Here is a 21,190-nt window from a genome sequence, read left to right on the forward strand (position 1 = left end):
GCCCCTCTAAAGCAATCCGATTTACAAAATTTCCACTACTTATGTTTATTACTCTATAATCCCATTTAATAATGTATATCCATTAATCCTTATCCTCGAGTGCCCTCCGGGCCTTGATAAGTGGTGATTCCTACGTAAAAATTAAAACAAAGGCTCCCAACCTTTTCTGAGAGCTTTCTCAGAAATTAGCCTGAAAAAAAAAAAAAAGAATGTATATTGAATAAAAATCTAAACGCAAATTCCATGAATCAAGTTTCTTTTCCGGAACTGCCCGCTTGTAGAACTCTGTTCCTCTAGCTTGCTTTCCAGCTGACTTCAACATAATTGTCTTCAAGTCTAATGTAAACAAATTCTTGCTTAGCAGTCCCCTAAAATAATCACATTGTCACCGATCTCCACCACTAACGGTTACTTCGCTGTTGTCTCCATTAACCTTTATCCTCGAGTGGCCTTCGGGCCTTGATAATTGATGACTACTTTGTAAAAAATGCTTACTCACTGATATTTAATAATCTTTAATCAGTATCATTGGCAGATGAATATTATTTTCGCACATACACATACACACATGCACACATATAAACATACATGCACATATACACGCATACACACATACACGTACTTTCTCACGCACATTTACACACATTTACACATATGTACACACATACATACACATACACACATACTAAGCCCGACGAAATTGTTTATACTAACTGGAAGAAGGGGCAAAAGGCGGTCTACTGACGCCTTAAAACCAGTCACTTCGGCCAGGTGGGACTCGTCAACTTTGGATGATAGCTCACCTAGGAGAAGGTAACTATGGTTCAAAACCTCTGCACCATAACATGATTACTCCATTAGGGAAAAGGCTAAGTGAGTAAATCCCAACAGAAACTCTGGAGACGGACTTTATAGTGTCATCACCGGCAACTCCTGCAGCTCAGTAAGAACCAAACTGTATCGTCTCTCTCTTTCCCTTCGGTCCTCTGGCATTGCAGAGAGGTGATGACTGCTGCATGGTCAAGAGTTATCCTCCCATATCACATTGACCAGTTTATGTAACTTCACTGCTACATCATCGTTTCCTGAGACGAACGATTGCCAACAACAATATGTTCTTTTTGAAACACCTCTGCGTATATATATAAAACAGACTTTGTGTGTGTAATTTCGTTTTATATGGACACCGAAATAGCGGAGCTGATTTTTTTCACTAAATGTACCTTAGGCATCTTGGAGTGTTCCTAAATAGATTTTTATCGGAATGTCTCCGATAAGTATCGCAAATTTACCATAAAAAATCCGATTAAAGAAAGGGGAGTCTGATTTTACTAAAAGTTAACATAATTATACAGCCTATAATCACAAGAGCATTTAAGATTTTTTCTCACCGTGCAAGCACGAGGTCCGCAATAGCTTCTTTTATTAAACTAGAATTGTGTTCGAAATGAACACCTCTGTTTAGAGCAATATTAAACAATAATACTTTGGGCTTGTATTTAAAACTTTAATTCTAGCAATTAAATAAACATTTTTTATAAAATCAACAATATGTTTTCTACAGTGCAATATATACTTAGTGTATTATTATATAGACTACACTAATACGATGCAATTTTATTATGCAGACTACACTAATATCCATCCTGGGCCCAACTCTTTTCCCGATCTACATTAATGACCTTCCAAATCACATCCTTACATCATTCGTAGACATCTATGCTGATGACACTACTATCTATGGTAGCACATCTAAGACTGTAAACGACCAAGTTATCACTGATTCTCTCTCCTCTGATCTTCAGCAAGTGGTACAATGGGGAAAGAGGTGGCTTGTTACTTTTACTGCATCTAAAACCAAACTTTTATCTTCACATCATCAACGCTCTGATCCCCATCTGGCATCAATTGAAATGAATGTGGAGGCATCATGATTTGACAAGCTTCTGGGCTTTACCTTTACTCCTGATCTTAAATGGAACACATACATTAAATCTGTTGCCAAGGCCGCTGGAAAAATGGTGGGATCCTTCTATCGATCCAGTAGATATCTCACTGCTGATGTAATTCTCTATCTATATAAGAACCAGATACGTCCAAGGATGGAGTACTGTTGCCACATCTGGGCAGGACCTGCTAAAAAGGACATCCTGCCTTGATAGAGTTCAAAATAGACTTCGTAGCCTTGTGAGGAATGTCCTTTTCTCTTCCCTGCAACCTGTTTTTCACAGAAGAGATGTTGCCAATTTGTCTCTGCTTTATCGTTATTTTCATAGCAAGTGCTCGGCTGAGCTCCATTCTATGGTCCCCCCTTGCCAAACTTTCACAAGAAACATCCGCCTAGCAGAAAACATTATCACTATTTTCTCCCATTCTTTATCTGTGTATGCATCTAAACGTAGATTCCATGAACAAAGCTTCTTTCTTAGAACTGCACGCCTATGGAATTGTCTTCCGTTTTTCTGCTTTCCAGCTGACTACAATATGGTTGTCTTCAAGTCTAACGTAAACAAGTTTTTGATCAGCCGTTCCATATAAGTAAACAAATTTACCGAATCTCCATTACTAACAATTACTATATTGTCCAATTTCTACTGTACACCCTTTAACCCTTATCCTCGAATGGCCTCTTGGCCTTGATAAGTGGTGATGCCTATGTAAAAAAAAATTCCATGCAATTTTATTATATAGACTACACTAATATCATGCAATTCATTATATAGACAACACTAATACCATTCAATCTTATTATATAGACTACACTAATACCATGCAATTTTATTATATAGACTACACTAATAACATGCAATTTTATTATATAGACTACACTAATACCATGCAATTTTATTATATAGACTACACTAATACCATGCAATTTTATTATATAGACTACACTAATACCATGCAATTTTATTATATAGACTACACTAATACCATGCAATTTTATTATATAGACTACACTAATAACATGCAATTTTATTATATAGACTACACTAATACCATGCAATTTTATTATATAGACTACACTAATACCATGCAATTTTATTATATAGACTACACTAATACCATGCAATTTTATTATATAGACTACACTAATACCATGCAATTTTATTATATAGACTACACTAATACCATGCAATTTTATTATATAGACTACACTAATACCATGCAATTTTATTATATAGACTACACTAATACCATGCAATTTTATTATATAGACTACACTAATACCATGCAATTTTATTATATAGACTACACTAATAACATGCAATTTTATTATATAGACTACACTAATACCATGCAATTTTATTATATAGACTACACTAATACCATGCAATTTTATTATATAGACTACACTAATACCATTCAATTTTATTATATAGACTACACTAATACCATGCAATTTTATTATATAGACTACACTAATACCATGCAATTTTATTACATAACCTACATATTATATAGACTACATTAATACCTAGCAATACAGTATATTATATAGACTAGACTAATAACATGCAATTTATTATATAGACTACACAAATACTATGCAATTCATTATATGGACTACATTAATACCTAGCAATTTTATTACATAACCTACATAAATACCATGCAATTTATTATATAGACTATACTAATACTATGCAATTCTATTATATAGACCACACAAATACTATGCAATTTATTATATAGACTCCACCACAACCATGAAATTCATTATATAGACTATACTAATACGATTCAACAGACATGACAGGAAAACAAATGAACACATATCTAAAGAAATGGCAGAAACACTAGAGAATGACGTCCAATCTGTAGTGGAACGGGGACTAAAATGGATGGTCACATTCAATGCTGCTAGGACTAAACTTTTTTTTCCTTCAATAACTACAAGAAACCTTCTCTACCACCAATAGCAATGGCCAAAGACTCTTTATCTGAAAACTCCTATGCATAACGTTCACAAGAAACATGAGCTGGAACAATTACATTGAGAGCATTGCCAGGACCGCTGCGAAAATGGTAGGTTCTCTCTACCGTGCTAGAAAGCTACTGACCCCTGAAAGTATCCTGTACATCTATAAGGCCACCATTCGCCCGTGTATGGAGTATTGTTGTCATATTAGGGCCGGTGCATCTGCTACTAGTCTCTTGCTCCTAGATAAGGTTCACATCTAATAGGTCCTGAACTATCATCCAAACTTCAGCCTCTGTCCCATCGACGAAATGTAGCATCCCTCTGCCTCTTCTACAAGTACTTTAACGATATATGTTCCGACGAGCTGCAAGCACTTATACCCCTATACGTAAATACCCCCGACAAACCCGACAAGCAGTACAATCCCACCCCTTCACAGTTGAAATCCCTAGATGTAAGAGAGCCTTCTACTCCAGTAGTTTCTTCCCCAGAACCGCTAGACTTTGGAACTCCCTGCCAGGTTCCTGCTTCCCCAACTGTACTGACATGCAGAAGTTCAAGTGTAACGTGAACTGACATCTTGCTGCCGAACTCCCCACATAGTGCCCCTGTAGCCTGTGTCCCTAATAGTAGCCCCCTACATCAAAGTGGCAATATGCCTTGTTTTGGCTGGAAATGTAATTTAAAAAAATGTAATAAAAAAAAGAAAAAAAAACGTATTAAATGTAAAGAAAAAATGAATTTACACTGAAAAACATGTACTTACCGTTAACAGCGCTTTGATTGTAAGGTATTTCTTCTATTTTCCCTAAAGTAAATAACTTGGTAGTCCTTTGTTTTAGCTGTAAATTTCTGCAAAAAAAGAAAAAAAAGAAAAAAACAGAATTAAGAAAACATATTTAAGTTATAAAACAAAATGAAACAAAGAAAAACTGATATTTTGTGCTCCAAAATATAGTTTGCTACATAGTTACCAGTATTCTTAAGTGCAAGTGAATTTCATGACGAATCTCTGATTCTGTCATCAATATCTGCAGCAGACAAATGAACATTTCAGATCCTGAATGCATTAGTTCAGTCAACATAACATTGCCATTTCCAATCCCCTCTAATGCATTCTAGTTGAATAAAAAATAGGAGGCATTACCTTTGGAACTCTTTTGTTCATACGTATAAAAGTTAATAACGTACATACCTACACGTAGTGTAGAAAAAACTGACACATTTTCTATAGATTCAATCGAGAGTTATTCGCCTTGAATCATGAATCATACCTGACCAGAGAACACAATCGTCGAATGCTATAAAAAATAATATTCAAACGTGGCTTTTACTCTTTTGTTACGTAGAGCATGTGAGCGCGTGGGAAAATATCAGCCGCAGCGAGGGATAGCTGGCTAATGAAGAGATTAACAGCAGCAGTAGCCGAAAAAAACGCATATGCTAATTAGGAAGTGTACGCGAGTTGGCGCAACAAGAAAATGGGACAGAAAAAAATGCGCGTCGAAGACAATGGACGCGCAAAGTCGAATACGAGAATGGGCCGGCCGTGACTAGCATGCGGTCGGAAGAAAGAGAAACCCGGTCAGGCTAGATGAACATGTGGCAGCGACAGACATTTTAAATTGTGTCGAGTCGGTGGAATAGCAGTAATAAAAACTTTTGTTTAAAAATAAAAAAATATGCTGACCTGGATTTTTTTTCTTTCCAGTTTTATTTTTATAAATTACTAAATTAAAGTGTAACGTCAACTAACGTTACACATTCAGACCTTAACGTGAAACTAATAGTCTTGCATGGCTGAAGTCTTACTTTTACACGAGTTTTATAACTCTGACACTGCCTTTGCAAGATCTAATTTATACCTGTTGGATGAACGAGACTCACATATTGCTAGCCATCTACGAATGACACTCATGTATTGATCGCAGATTATTTACTATGGTTAATTCCTTAATAATATCGAAGTATGTCGTATCTACTTTTATGATGTCCGTGCATTTCCCTATAAATTGTTTGTTAAGGAAATTCGTGTTTATTTACTTTGTTTTAAAGGATTTATATAAAAAAAACACATTCGTTGGTAACAACACCTGTTATATTTTATGCATCATAATTTATTATGCCCCTTTTAAGTTTGTCTTGAAAACCTTATATATATATATATATATATATATATATATATATATATATATATAGTAATTTATAAAATAATAACAATAGAAAACAAACAAATAAATAAATTAAATAAAATAAACATGAATGTACATAAACGATCACACATATATGTACGAATCCTATAGTTGGATGAAACGCAGAATATTCAGTGTAGCTTAATCGCCATATATATTTTATAAATTACTATATATATATGTATATATGTGTGCATGTGTGTGTGTACACATAGGTATATTCATATATATATAAAAAGGAGGGAAAAGATCTACCTTAAACCACTAACCTAGTTCTAAAGCAGATCCTTTGTTCGATAAAATGCATGCCCATTGGCTGATAGGAGGGGGCGCGGTGGATACTAGAAAGCTGATTGGCTAACTAGAAATCCTCAACATATATAAAAACAAGAAGCAACCAAAAAATTCGCGCATAAGCCTGAAGAATCCTACAGTGGATGAAACGCAGAATATTCAGTGTAGCTTAATCGCCATATATATTTTATAAATTACTAACTAGCTCTACCTACGTATTGAGCACGTTTGAAGTAAATACTTTAAGTTTACGCATAAATCTATACTTTCGTATATTAAATTTGTGTGAGTAAATGAAGTAGTTATATATATATATATATATATACATACATATATATATATATATATATATATATATATATATATATATATAGCACTAGCAAAAGTACCCGTCGTTGACTGGGTTCAAAAACAGCCTACAGAAAATGGACTCTGATTTATTAAAGAATGATAGGTTATGAAAAAGAAGGGTTGTAAAGAGATAGCTTGGAATTTGGGGGTATCAAAACCAACGCAAAATATGATGAAAGTAAAAATAAAATAGATAAACCCCACAATTTATTATACCATACCTGTTCACACTGAAACACTTATCACAATATTCTCTGGATCTATATGAAAAAACCTTCTTAAATTTTGTGACATATTTTCTTACTATGGAGATCAGGCGCGAACGCAGACCCCACAATTTTATTATACCATTTCTATTTAAGTTAAAACATACTTATCAAAGTATTCTTATATACATCTATATCAAAAACACTTTTAAACGTTTTTTTTTCTAATTTTTAAATTTTTTATTTCCATACTTTATAGACGAGGCGCAAACGCAGACCCCGATATTTTCATGACCCACCGTTCTGCCAAATCAATCATACCCATTCCTGTGTCTCGATACATCTTCTATCATTATATGTAATCAGTTTTTTTTTAAATAGTCAACCATATAGGAACCTATTCGTGACCACACACACACACACAAACACACACACACACACACACGCACACACATTCAGCTTTATATTATAATATATATATAATATATATATATATATATATAATTTATTCATACAAACATTAATACATTTAATATACCTTCTGTTTACTCATTGAGCTCTTTTTGGTAGACACATGTTGTTTCATTGGATGTACTTCTAGAAAACTAAACTCTACTGCCATAATATATATATATATATATATATATATATATATATATATATAAAACTACTTAATTTACTCACATAAAATTAGTATACGAAAGTATAAATTTATGCGTAAAACTTTAAGTTTTTACTTCTAAAGTGCTCAATACGTAGGTAGAGCTAGTTAGTAAGTTATAAAATATATATGCTCATTAAGCTACACTGAATATTCCGCGTTTCATCCACTCTAGGACTCTTCAGGGCGCATAAGCCTGAAGAGTCCTAGAGTGGATGAAACGCGGAATATTCAGTGTAGCTTAATCAGCATATATATCTTATAACTTACTATATATATATATATATATATATATATATGTATATTTATATTTATATTTATATATATTTATTATAATAATAATTAAATCCTTACAAGCAACAGATATATATATATATATATATATATATATATATATATATATATATATATATATATATATTTATATACTGTTGATTCAGGACAGATGACACACTGGTGTTTGTAGGTATTTAATAATTATAGTAAATAATTCTGTGTTTATATATATATATATATATATATATATATATATATATATATATATATATACATAAGGCTATATGTTTGTCTGTTTTTTTATCTGTCTGTCTGTCCCCATATTTGCAAACTCTATCTCCCTCGAACTAAAAATTATTGGATGTTTTATAGACCGTTATTTTATGGGGTTTTAATATTTTTAATGGGTCAAAAAAGAAGTCAAAAGTGAATTAATCGTTATTCATTTTTCACATTTATCTTAGTTTAATTTATATAAGCTCGTATGTGTGTCACATTGGTACAGTGGTAACGCCACCATCTTTGAAGGCTGCAGTTTTGCTTTCGGTTTCGATTCTAGCTGATGGCACCAAATACATTTTTTTTTACTTTTGAAATCACGACTATGCATTTGGTACAATAGCATATGAAACAGTCGATAGAGAAATGTAAGCGAGTTTGTTAGTAGGTTAAGTCTATTAATGTCCGTACAAATTGAATGCGTGTACGTTCCATGGTGACAATGTGTCCGAAAAATTTATCTATCATAGGAGGAACGCTTAAGCAGCATAAGTAAAGATACAACCTTGACCACGGCCAGCCACAAGTAACCCCCTAAGATTCGAAATTTTATATACAGGGTATGGAGATTTTGGAAAATCTTTGTAATCGGTTTTCGACCAGAAATTTGGCTGTTAAGGGGTTAAAGTTCAACGATTTGACCTTTGAGAACTCTACCAAACTCCTCCGAAAATTTTGGGTCAAATCACTTGAAATTTTAGATATAGGTTCCTTGGACATGGATCTAACTTAATAACTTGATATTAGCTCCAAACAATAAATGTTAAGGGGTCATAATAGGGGTCAAATTTTTAAAATTTTGACCTCTACGGTTTCTACCAAATTACTCGGACAATTTCAGGGCTAAAAATTTGAAATTTTACATAAAGGGTATTCAGAGATAGGGAAAGCTTTTTAATTGGCTTGGGTCGAAAATTAAAGCTGACGAGAGGTCAAAGTTCAAAAGATTTGACCTTTGCGGTGACATAACGGGTATTCAGATAAGCGGCAAGCATTTTAATAGGTTTTGGGGCGAAAATTTCGGTGCCAAAATTGAAAGAGTTGACCTTTGCCGATTCCAAAATATTTCTCCGCCAATTTTTGGTCTAAAGACTTGAAATTTTAGATGTAGGTAACTTGGACATCGGTAAAACTTCATATTTTGATTTAAGACCAAAATAATTAATGTTAAGGGGTGAAAATTGGCGTCCTATTAAAAAAAATTTACCTCCGCGGTCTCTACGAAATTACTCAGACAATTTGGAGTCTAAATAGTTGAAATCTTACAATAAGTGTATTCACACGTAGGGCAAGTTATGAACAGTACATAGGGCCCGTGCAAAGCTGGGCTGAATTGCTAGTATATATATATATATATATATATATATATATATATATATATATATATATATATATATATATAGTAAGTTATAAAATATATATGGCGATTAAGCTACACTGAATATTCCGCGTTTCATCCACTCTAGAACAGTTCAGGCTTATACGAGTTCTAGAGTGGATGGAACGCGGAATATTCAGTGTAGCTTAATCGCCATATATATTTTATAACATACTAACTATCTCTATCTACGTATTGAGCACTTCTGTATATTAATTTTATGTGAGTAAATGAAGTATATATATATATATATATATATATATATATATATATATATATATATATATATATATATATATGAATTTTTTCACCTAAATAAAAATAGAGGCCCCAGAAAGTGATTGACAATTATATTTAAACCGTCAATAGTCGGGATGCAGTTTAACAATCTAATAGAGCGTTGAGCATTAGCTAACACGTCTTCACAGCATCTCATGTTCTGAGAGTGCAGTGCTATTTACATCGCCTTCCATAAAGTGCCATTATGTTTCTCAACTTGTCCATTTCCTTCAGGATGGTATCTACCTGTTTTAGAAGTGGCAACGCTCTTTTCTAATTAAAAAAAACAAAAAACTTTTCAGTATCCTCCGCAATAAAGCCCGCAGCCTTATCCATGTGTAGCATATCAGGCATACAAAATATTGGAAATGGTTGACATTATAGTTTTGCTTGACATGTCCCGGAAGGGGAAAGCGAAAGAAAAGTTAGATATTTACAGGTATCAATATTTAGTAGTTGGAAATGTATTATTACATTTCATGTTTCCCCGTTTTTAAATACTGGCGGGAATAAGTTACGCTTTTTATTTGTTCTAAAGAGAACGAGAGATTTCTCGCTCTGGTAAAATAGTGTAATGTTATGACCCTTAGGCTCTGATCACAGCGTAGTATCTGTTAACTGTGGCAAGCGGGGTCAATGGTCAAAACATTATTATTATTGTTATTGTATTCTTATTAATTGATTTGAGCGACGGATGGTTGCTGGATCAGTTATTATGATTAGAAGAATAAACAATTAAATTGCGGAAGAAATGATTGACGTGTGAATCGCAAAAGGAATGTGAAAATAGAAAATATATGTAAACATTATTTTGGGGTTTTGTATAAACAAATAACTAGTTGTGGACATTAGGTTGGTCTGATACACGTAATTAGGTGACGTAAGAGAACACGTGATGTAGTTAGTTTTGGAGAGATTCAGAGAGTTGAGGATTGACTACGAGAGCGGACAGACGTCTAGACTGAGGTGGACAGACAGCTAGGAAGGGACTGTAAGCATAAAAATGTAGACAAACTGCAGATCCTGTGAAACCCATTTGAGACAACTGTAATAAATCTATATTATAAAAATATAAAGAGTTGTTTTAATGGTTTCACAAATAAGAACATATGTCTGAATTGGTTGGTGCTGATCGCTTCATGGTTCGTCACGGAGCAGCGGGAAGATACAGAAGAACTCTTCAAGAAAAAAGGTATGAAGCATATATTATTCTTCTTACATATGAACTGTAGAAATATCCCATGTGATAAGTCTCATACAACACGATTCAAGTTACACGTCAATGTCATGTCCTCCTAGCTAAACAACATACATACAATTTATATGTTTATTATCTGTCTGTTAAAAGAACAATATCTTACATCCACTAGATAACACATGACACGTTTTAATATATCATCTCCTCCAATATAAACCAATATACAACAATAGCAGAGTCGTGTAATACCGGAATGGCATAATTGAACGCGCAAATTATGAAGGTTTTGTAAAGTGTGAGTGAGTGCAGAGATACCAGAAAAAAGTATCCGCAGCAACGGCAAAATTTTTCGTTCTTAATTTGTAATTTTTCTTTTTATATCTATCTATCTATCTATCTATATATCTATAAAAGTGAACGTGTCTGTCGTTTTTATCGCCGATATTTTCGAAAGTCATCCCCTCTTTTCGACTGTCTAGCCTTAATTTAAACCTACGTCACTTCCGGTTTGGCGGTGGTCGTAACAGCAAAGACGTCATATTTTTCCCCGTTCTTTTCCTCCTTCGCGGTACGGGTTGGAGCCTGCTTTCCTACTACCACTTTTTTTTTTTCTCAACACACACCTCAAAACACCCGGGCAATGCCGGGCTGAAATGCTAGTAGTCCAGATTTCCCGCATACTGGCCTTATTTTCTATATCCGTCTCTTAACCTCTCTTTTACGTATCCGTCCCCCCCACATCTGTTTCGTTTTGCATCTATGAACTGTCTCACTCTCCCCAACCGCGTCTGTTCTCTCTCGTTATCTTTATATTTGTTTCCCGACTTTCTGTTCATCGGATGATTTTGTTTTCTTTCCTTTTTTTTATATCTCTTTTCATATGTTCTTCAGTAGATTTAACCCTTATCCCTGAGTGGCTTCCGGGCCTTGATAAGTGGTGATAACTGTGTAAAAAAAAAAAAAAAAAAAAAAATTTGAAATAAAATTTAATTTCATGTGATTTTCATGGCTATTGGTATATAAAAGGAACTTTGTCTGTGTGTTTCGGGTGTATGGGTGTGAGTTCGTTCTCTATGGACTCCTAAACGGCTAAGCTTATTAGAAAAAAGCACAAATGTACTTTATATACCTGGCAGTGTTCTTAGATAGGTTTTATATCAGAATATATTCGATAGTATCGATATACCCTGTTCAAAAAAAGAAAACACGATAAAAAAAAAACTTTGACTAAAGTTAACGCCGTATACAGCATAACATCACAGGTGCATTTGAGCAGTTTTATTACAACACGAGCAGAAAGGCCAGACATATAATATCAACAGTAGGTTCTTTGATATGACAGAGTTGCGTTCAAAATGAATCAATTGAACCATGATATTTGACTTTTGCATTTAAACATTTCATGCAAGCTGTTTTATACATTATTTTATAAAACCAACAGTAGGTTCTCTATAGTGCAATGTAGACTACTATGTGTTGTGGACGAATTCACTGTGGGGAGGGATACGCACCGCGATGGATCCCCTACTAGAGCAGGCAGTAATTCAGTTTGATCGATGCCAATAAAAATATGGGAGTGTGAAACATTCGTTGATCATTATTCAATCCCGGGCAACGTCGTATCTCCCTGCTAGTATAGTAATAGAAATAAGATGTACTCACAAAAACACCACGAGAAAAGCATAGCAATTGGGAGTAAAAATAAAAGAACGAAATAAAGAGTAACGTGAAAAAGTATAAGGACAGAGATAAATACACACTTATATAGATATTTAGATAAAACAAACAAACTATATCAAAATTAATATGAAAAAGAAATGAAAGAGAAAAAGTAAGAATACAGGACTCAAAGACAGAGACGGATAAATAGATAGATAGATAGATAGATAGATAGATACAAAGATAGATAGATAGATAGATAGATAGATAGATTGATTGATTGATAGAGAGATATATAGATAGATAGATATATATATATAGAAAGATAGATAGAAAGATAGATAGATAGAAAGAGAGATAGATAGAAAGATAGAAAGATAGATAGATAGAAAGAGAGATAGATAGAAAGAAAGAATGAAAGATAGATAGATAGATAGACAGATAGATAGACAGATAGATAGAAAGATAGACAGACAGATAGATAGATAGATAGATAGACAGAAAGACAGATAGATAGATAGAAAGATAGATAGATAGATAGACAGATAGATAGATAGATAGATAGACAGATAGATAGATAGATAGACATCTAGATATATAGATATATAGATAGATAGATAGACAGCTAGATAGATAGATAAACAGATAGGTAGATAGATAGACAGATAGATAGACAGACAGATAGATAGACAGATAGATAGATAGACAGATAGATAGATAGATAGGCAGATAGATAGATTGATAGATAGACAGATAGACAGACAGATAGATAGATAGATAGATAGAAAGATAGATCGAAAGATAGATAAGATAGATAGATAGAAAGAAAGAAAGAAAGAAAGAAAGAGTGTTAGGGGATCGGTTGAGAGAGAAATACAAGGTGGAACGATAAAAGTTTTGCTATAGAAAAAAACACATTTTTGTTTGATAAAAACCGGGTTTTTTTTTGTGGCAGATCATCTACTAGTTAACCAGTGTACACAAAAGGTCCTAACCTCAATTTCAAATCTCGCGCCTCGCACATGCCAGTTTATTTTGTACTCAAACAAAAAACTACATCATTTAATTCCACACTAGAAAAGACGACATGATTCCATTTCCATTTGATGAAAAAAGTTTTTTTTTTTTTTTGCAGACCATCTAATTGAGCAGTTGTGTACAAATCCCAAAAGCAATAGGAGCCTTCTATCATGTTTGAAAGTGACACAATGTTCAATGAGCGAGACCGGAGATCTATTTTAGAATTTAAGTACTGAAAAAATATCGCATTTTAATATTACCAGCTTCCCAGTTGACTATGACCTGATTATTTTCAAGTCCAACGTAAGTAAATTCGTGTGAAGCCGTCATTAATCATTTTCTATCCAGTTTACCATTAATGACGGTGTCCACTACTTGACCTTTATTCTCGAGTGTCCTCTAGGTCTTAATAAGCGTTGATCCACTTGTTAAAAATGTTTCACCGACATTCTCTATCAATATGACTGGAATAACTATGGAAGAACTATGCTTTGACAATCTTCCTTGACTATCTTTACTCCTGTCTTAAAATGAAAAATTTACATCAAATTTTTTACCCAAATCGTTGGATCTTTCTATATCTCTAAAAAAAATAACATTTCCCTGTATAAAGGCCAAATACGCCAAAAATGGAGTGCTGTTGACATATGTGAAAAGGAGTGGCTCAGCGCGCCCTTTCCTGGCTTGATTCGGTTCAAAATCGACTTCGAAATCTAGAAAGCGAGTACCTTTTTCCTCTTTACAACCTCTTCCATACACAAGGGACGTTATTTTCGTGGCAGGTGCTATTCTGAGCTCCAATCTCTTGTCTTCGCCCTGAAAGCATTCACAACAAACACCGATATAACTACAATCACTGCCAACAATTTTCCTTACTTTCTATTTGTGCCTAAAACTAACTTCAGATTTTATAAACAAAGTTGTTTTTTCCCCCAGGATCGCCCGCCTATCGAACTGTACCGCAGTGCTGCATTCCAGCAGACTACAACATGGTCGTTTTCAAGTTTAATGCAAACAACTTCATGCTGAGCCGCCCTTTTAAATAATCAAATTTCCACTGCGACCGATGATTACAATGTTGTTTCACCGACCGCCTAGGACACATTAACTTTTATCCTCGAATAGCCTTTGAGCCTTGATGAGCGGTGACTCTCTTATAAGAGGAGCACATTAAAAATAATACAAAAGATAAATGCAGAGAAACACTGGCAACTTGAGAATAAGGTATTCCAACTAACAACGAGCACTGGTTTGATTTTTAGCTGAATTTGTGTTCCTTATAAAGGTCCAAATGGCACTCGAGTGTAAGGGTCAAAAAATTTGTCAAGCGGATGGTGATATAACACGGTTAAAACTGGACGGAATTCATTTATTGAAGAGGACAGCTCAGCAAGAATTTGTTAACATGTAACTTGAAAAACCGCCATGTCATAATAAGCAAGAAAGATGTCCCATGGTATTATATTGAACAGGCGAGTAGTTCTTGGAAGTGAATATTGGTAACTGAAGTGCTATTCAGTTTTATGTTCACACACAACGAAAGGAAAATTATCTATAGTGGTTGTAGCTATACGAGATTTTTTTATTATGAATGTTTTACGCTGGTGGAAACACTGGATTGGAGTTCAGTCGAGCACTCAGCCATAAAAATAACGATAAAGTAGAAAAATAATAACATCCCTTCTCCTGTGTGGAAGGATAAAATTGTCGCCCTAGAAAAAAAAAATACATGATACCATTCCCGTTCGATGAAAACTGGTTTTCCTTCTTTGTTGCAGACCATATACTAGTTGACGAGTTGTGTACAAATCAAAAGAGCGATCCTTCTATCATGTCTAAAAGTGACACAATAATCAATGAGTGAGATCGGAGATGTGCCGCTGTTCAACTCATGCTCTGTACCAATCCAAGTTATGACAACACGACCAATAGCAGCTCACTCAAAATACAAGTCCGGACGGTTCAACGCTTGAGGGAACACCTCAACAAAGTCTCCGGCCACATCATGCCACCTCACATCTTCGAGGTCAGCTTGAAAGTCAACACCAAAGTGTATCTGGATGTGTTGAAAAGTGTGGTGATCCCCTGGTGAAATCAGGTGGCCACTGGCAGACCTTATGGGTGGCCGCAGTCCAAAGATCACCTTTCTTTGCTTCAGAAGGAGTGCTACGGCTTTGCACTTTTTTCTCCATGCCCGCCTCCCCCGACCTGAACACGCTGGACTACTTCGTTTTGTCATACGTCAGTAACATCACACATATGACCTCCCACAATACCAAAACCAGCATGATCACAGCCATCCGCCGAGTATTTGCCGAGCTCCTGCCGGCGCTTGTGGAAACGGCATGCTCAGTTCCGGACCCGTATCAAGGTGCTGATTGAAGCTGAAGGCGGCTACACTAAATAGATGTCAGTTCTAATACATAATCAAGTTATCTGAATTGATATTTTCAATAAAAGTTTAAAAAATAAAGCTGTAGTTTTCTTTTAGGGCAACAAATTTACAATTCCAGAAGAGAGAAACTCTAAGCTAAAAAAAAAAAAAAATGAAAAAATAAAAAAATAGGGCACATGTCACTAGATTTCGAAGTAGCTTTTGCACTCTGGTAAGGTAGGAACAGGCATTATGAACGGCACTTTCACAAAAATTAGAACGTATCTGATGTTGAAATAAAAATCAAATATTCATTTTGTATGACGGAAAGTAATATATATAATAAAGTAAATTCACAATAGCGGAGTTACTGTCTTTAAGAGTATATCAGAGAAAATTGACCACATCCTGTCTGCTCATTCCTCGGCTAACATTCACATTTGCGGTGACTTCAATGTCCATAATGTGGAATGGCTAACCCACTCAAATAAGACTGATGATGAGGGGAGGTTGTGTCATGATTTTGCCATTGCCTATGACCGCACTCAGATTGTTCGCGAGCCCACCCGTGTGCCCAATACTACCGATCAGTACGCAAACCTTCTAGACCTTTTTCTATCCACTTCCCCTGAGCTATGCTCATGTTCCGTTCTATCTCCTCTGGGATCCTCTGACCACTGCGTCGTATCAGCTAAGATAAAAATGAAATATAATAAATCTACAGACGTACCTCTCCACCGTACTGTATACCGATACTCTATGGCGGACTGGGATAGCTTCCGTACATTCATATCTGATCTACCTCTCCATTCCATGTTAAAAAAGGATGTGTCCTCTATAGTATCAGACCTGACCGAATGGTTACTTGTAGGCATAGACCAATTCATACCATCCAAAAAATTCCAACAAAAACCTAACAGCCAGCCATGGTTCTTCCCTGAATGTGCTGCTGTCATCGCACACAGAAATCACTTTTTCCGTAGCTACCAAAATGCACTGAAACTAAAGCTGCTTTCAGGACCGCCAGCAACCACTGTAAAAGAGTAATAAAAAATGCAAGAGAGCTATATGCTCAGTCCGTTAAATCCAAAGTAGCTGATCAGCGGCTTGGTTCTCACCAGTTATGACAAATAGCAAACAGGATCCTGAACAGAAACGTGCGTTTTATCCCAACCATTATCAATGGACCAGAGGTCATCTCCACAGCATCTGACAAGGCCAAACTATTTGCCAAAAACTTTGCGGCAAATTCTACCCTGTGCGGTGAAGGCCATCAACTCTCCGTATTCCCTCCTATAACAGACAAGAAATTATGCAACATACAAATATCTGTGCGTGAGGTCGCCAAGCTAATCAAGAACCTTGACTCCAGTAAAGCAACTGGTCCTGGCGGTATTCCAATTATAGTGTTAAAAAATTACAACCAGAACTTTCCCCCATATTACCAAACTGTTTAATCGTTGCCTTAAGGAGAAGTGCTTCCCAACAACCTGGAAAACCTCATCAGTATGCCCTGTATTTAAGAATTCAGGTCATAAGTCATCCCCCTCTCAGTACAGACCAATAAGTCTCCTGTGTGTCGTGAGTAAGTTGTTGGAATCCACAATAAATAGAGAAGTAGTCAACCACCTCAGCAGAAATAACCTTCTTAGCGACACGCAATATGGTTTCCATTCTGTAAGATCTACAGCAAATGTGCTAACGGTTATATCTCATAGGATTAGCGAATCTCTCAACAAAGGCTTCATTTCTAGGGCAATTGCTCTTGACATATCAAAGGCCTTCGATAAGGTTTGGCATAAAGACCTACTACACAAGATTTCCAGCTACGGTATAACTGGAAATGTTTTCTCGATCATTAAATCATTTCTCTCTGATAGGCTCATAAGAGTAGTGGTTGATGGGCAGAAATCAGAGGCACACAGTATTAATGCTGGTGTCCCTCAGGGGTCCATACTGGGCCCAACTCTCTTCCTGATCTACATCAATGATCTCCCAAAACACATACTAAAATCCTTCGTTGACATCTATGCTGATGACACGACCATCTATGGCAACACATCAAAGGCCGTAAATGATGATGTTCTCTCTGATTCTCTCTCCTTTGATCTTGAGCGTGTGGTACAGTGGGGAAATAGGTGACTGATTACTTTTAATGCATCTTAGACCAAGCTCCTATCTCTATATCAAAAACGCTCTGATCCCCATCTGGCATCAATTGAAATGGATGGTTCTCGTCTAGGGGAAGCCCCATGTTTTGATAAGCTTCTGGGTTTGACCTTTATCCCTGATCTTAAATGGAACATATACATCAAGTCTGTGTCCAAGGTCGCTGGGAAAATGGTGGGATTCTTCTACAGCTCCAGAAGATATCTCACTGCTAATGCAATTCTCCATCTATATAAGAGCCAAGTACGTCTAAGGATAGAGTACTGCTGCAACATCTGGGCAGGAGCTGCTAAAAACAGCCTATCCTGCCTTGACAGAGTACAAAATAGACTTCGTGGCTTAGTGGGGGATGCCCTTTTCTCTTCCCTGCAACCTCTTTCCCACAGAAGAGACGTAGCGAGCCTGTCTTTGTTCTATCGTTATTTCCATGGCAAGTGCTCGTCTGAGCTCCATTCTCGGGCCCCCCGTTGCCAATCTTTTTCAAAAAACACCCGACTAGCTGAAACCACCGTCAATTATTTCCCCCACTCTATATCTGTGCATAAATCAAAACGTAGATCCCACGAACAAAACTTCTTTCTTTGAACTGCAAGCCTGTGGAACTCTGTTCCTCCTGCCTGTTTCCTTCCCGACTTCAACCTGGGTGTCTTCAAGTCCAACACAAACAAATTCCTGATGAACCGCGCCCCTAAGTAATGACACCTTATCAATTCTCCAATACTATTGCTACACTATCCCATTGATTACTATACACACAATAACCCTTATCCTCGAGTGGCCATTGGGCCTTGATAAGTGGTGAACTCCATGTAAAAAAATAAATAAATAAAACTTATGTTACACTATCGACTACCGCGAAAAAAGTTGGAGTGATAACCTATAACGTTGCATAACGACAGTTGACAAAAAATAGCAGATACTATACTGCATTTAGCAGAAATATAGAGATAGATGGATAATAGAAAGATAGATAAATAGATGAAGACAGATGAAGAGAGATAGAAAGAGAAATGGATATATATATAGAGAGAGAGAGCGAGAGAGAGAAAGAGAGAGAGAGGAGGGGGAGGAGGAAATGCAACTGTGCCAGATTTATTAGGTTTTAAGAGAAGGTCTAGGTTAACGCTAATTATAGATACGTTATTAAAGAAAGAGTTGGACCACAAAAAACAACAACAAAAAAACAGAGTTGAAATGAGCTTAAATAATAATAAAAAAAAACAAACAAAAAGAATGCAGGGAGGAGGAGATATTAGATGAGGGAGGGAGATTTAAGAATGGCTCGTTGTTTTTTTTCGAAAACTATGAAAAAAATGTTGGTTCGCTGCCAAAAATGTACCCACCTCAAAAGGCACATTGCGCTTGAAAACATGGCATACGGCAGCGTTCCTGTTGGTACTTATGTCGCGGCTGTATACAACCAGACAGACATATTGGTAAACACTAGAATTACAAGTAGCACGTTATGGCTGACAATAATACCAAACTCATTTTGGAACGACTTTTTAAAAACTAACTAGCAAGTGAGTGTGTGTGTGTGGGGGGGGAGACATTGCTGGTCGTAAAATACGTTTAAATATATTTTTGGTGGTGAAGATTTCGTATTTAATCTTACAGAACCAATCTTTTATTTAATATTATATCGTACTTAATATATAGTAATGGTTTCAAAAGGCTTTTTAAAAAAATCACTTCGGTGTCGTCAATTTGAATCGAAACCAAAACAGCTCCAGCGGCGTTCCCTTCTGTTTGAGCTATCGACAGACAAGAAACATTTGAAATTAAACCACGTCTAGCTATGGCTATGACTATGAATGAATTTACGCACCCGTAAAACTAATAGAATTACGTCGGCAAGTTAAAATTAACATTTTGCATTTCAACGTGCCGACATATTTCTACACATTATTAATCCATCCAAACAAAGATTTTACTCGTTATAAACGATCCTTGGTGCATGATTACTATTTCTTGCTAATTTTAGTGATATGTAATCAGTAGTTCAAGCGTTTATCTGTTAAGCACACACACATACATACATACATGATGATTGCAACGTCTTGTCAGACGAGTGCCACTTCCTCAGACATTTAAAATCCATGAGCCCAAATGGCTGAGGGAGTATCTATACAAATATGATGTTACAGAGTCTTAGCTTTGTACGACAGCTAAGTCTCTCTCTCGGTTCAAAATGTTGAGATCCAGCAACAAGCAAGAGCAAGATAGCCAGCAACAAATTAAACTGTAGACCAGCTTAATACGGGTACTGGTCTTCCGCTTTATGGTTTTTTAAAATCAGAGATTTGCTTCTCCTAGAAAGGTTGCCTTCACCCCGGCTTACGGGAGTCCTCTCCACCCCAATACACATATACACACACACAAATATGTGCTAGTTGGCCGTTTACCCAGAAAAAGAGTTCATTCGCCCTTTGGAAGGTCTTGTTTTTAATCCTTCATACATACATACATACATACATACATACATGATGGCAGCAAATTCGTTTTCGAACATTGCCATTACTTGATATAGCACAAAAAAGTATACAGAAACACGAAAACAATTCAGTGATGGGCCGCACGAAGGTGGCTTTTAAGCCCTGCCAAACTCTGGTATTCCTTCGCACGCATTGGGCAGACATGTGCACCACTAGCAGCACGTTCAGGATTTTCTCTTCTATGTATAATCAAATGCCGCTTCAAACCACCTGGTGTTTTGCACGTCCGTCCGCAGTTGACACAGGTTAGCTCTGGCACACAAGACTGCTTTGTGGCCCACTGCGCCGATGAGTAGTCTGGTGCTCATCAGCCCAGCTCTGCTCAAACATAATCTTCCGCACACCTCATACTCCAGACCAATTTGGCGCCCCTGCCCATCCACGTACATACATACATGATGATTTCTGCATCTTTCCAGATGATCGCTGTCACA

At 35.9% G+C, this 21,190-nt stretch overlaps 1 protein-coding gene across 8 annotated transcripts in view; it reads right to left on the minus strand.

Annotated features, from left to right (window-relative positions):
• Nucleotides 1-21,190, minus strand: part of LOC145259301 (glycine receptor subunit alpha-3-like) — a 485,592-nt gene that overhangs the window by 243,581 nt on the left and 220,821 nt on the right. For all 8 annotated transcript variants that reach the window (XM_080117183.1, XM_080117181.1, XM_080117177.1 and 5 more), the window contains exon 2: nt 4,692-4,777. Coding sequence is in view for 6 of the 8 variants with exons in the window: in XM_080117177.1 (XP_079973303.1) it covers nt 4,692-4,777 (86 nt within the window). In the remaining 2 variants the exon portion in view is untranslated. The remainder of the gene's footprint in view (nt 1-4,691; nt 4,778-21,190) is intronic.

This window comes from Euprymna scolopes, chromosome 34 (genome assembly GCF_053919585.1).
Source record: "Euprymna scolopes isolate OS-2025 chromosome 34, ASM5391958v1, whole genome shotgun sequence".
In the NCBI taxonomy this organism is placed as follows: domain Eukaryota; kingdom Metazoa; phylum Mollusca; class Cephalopoda; order Sepiida; family Sepiolidae; genus Euprymna; species Euprymna scolopes.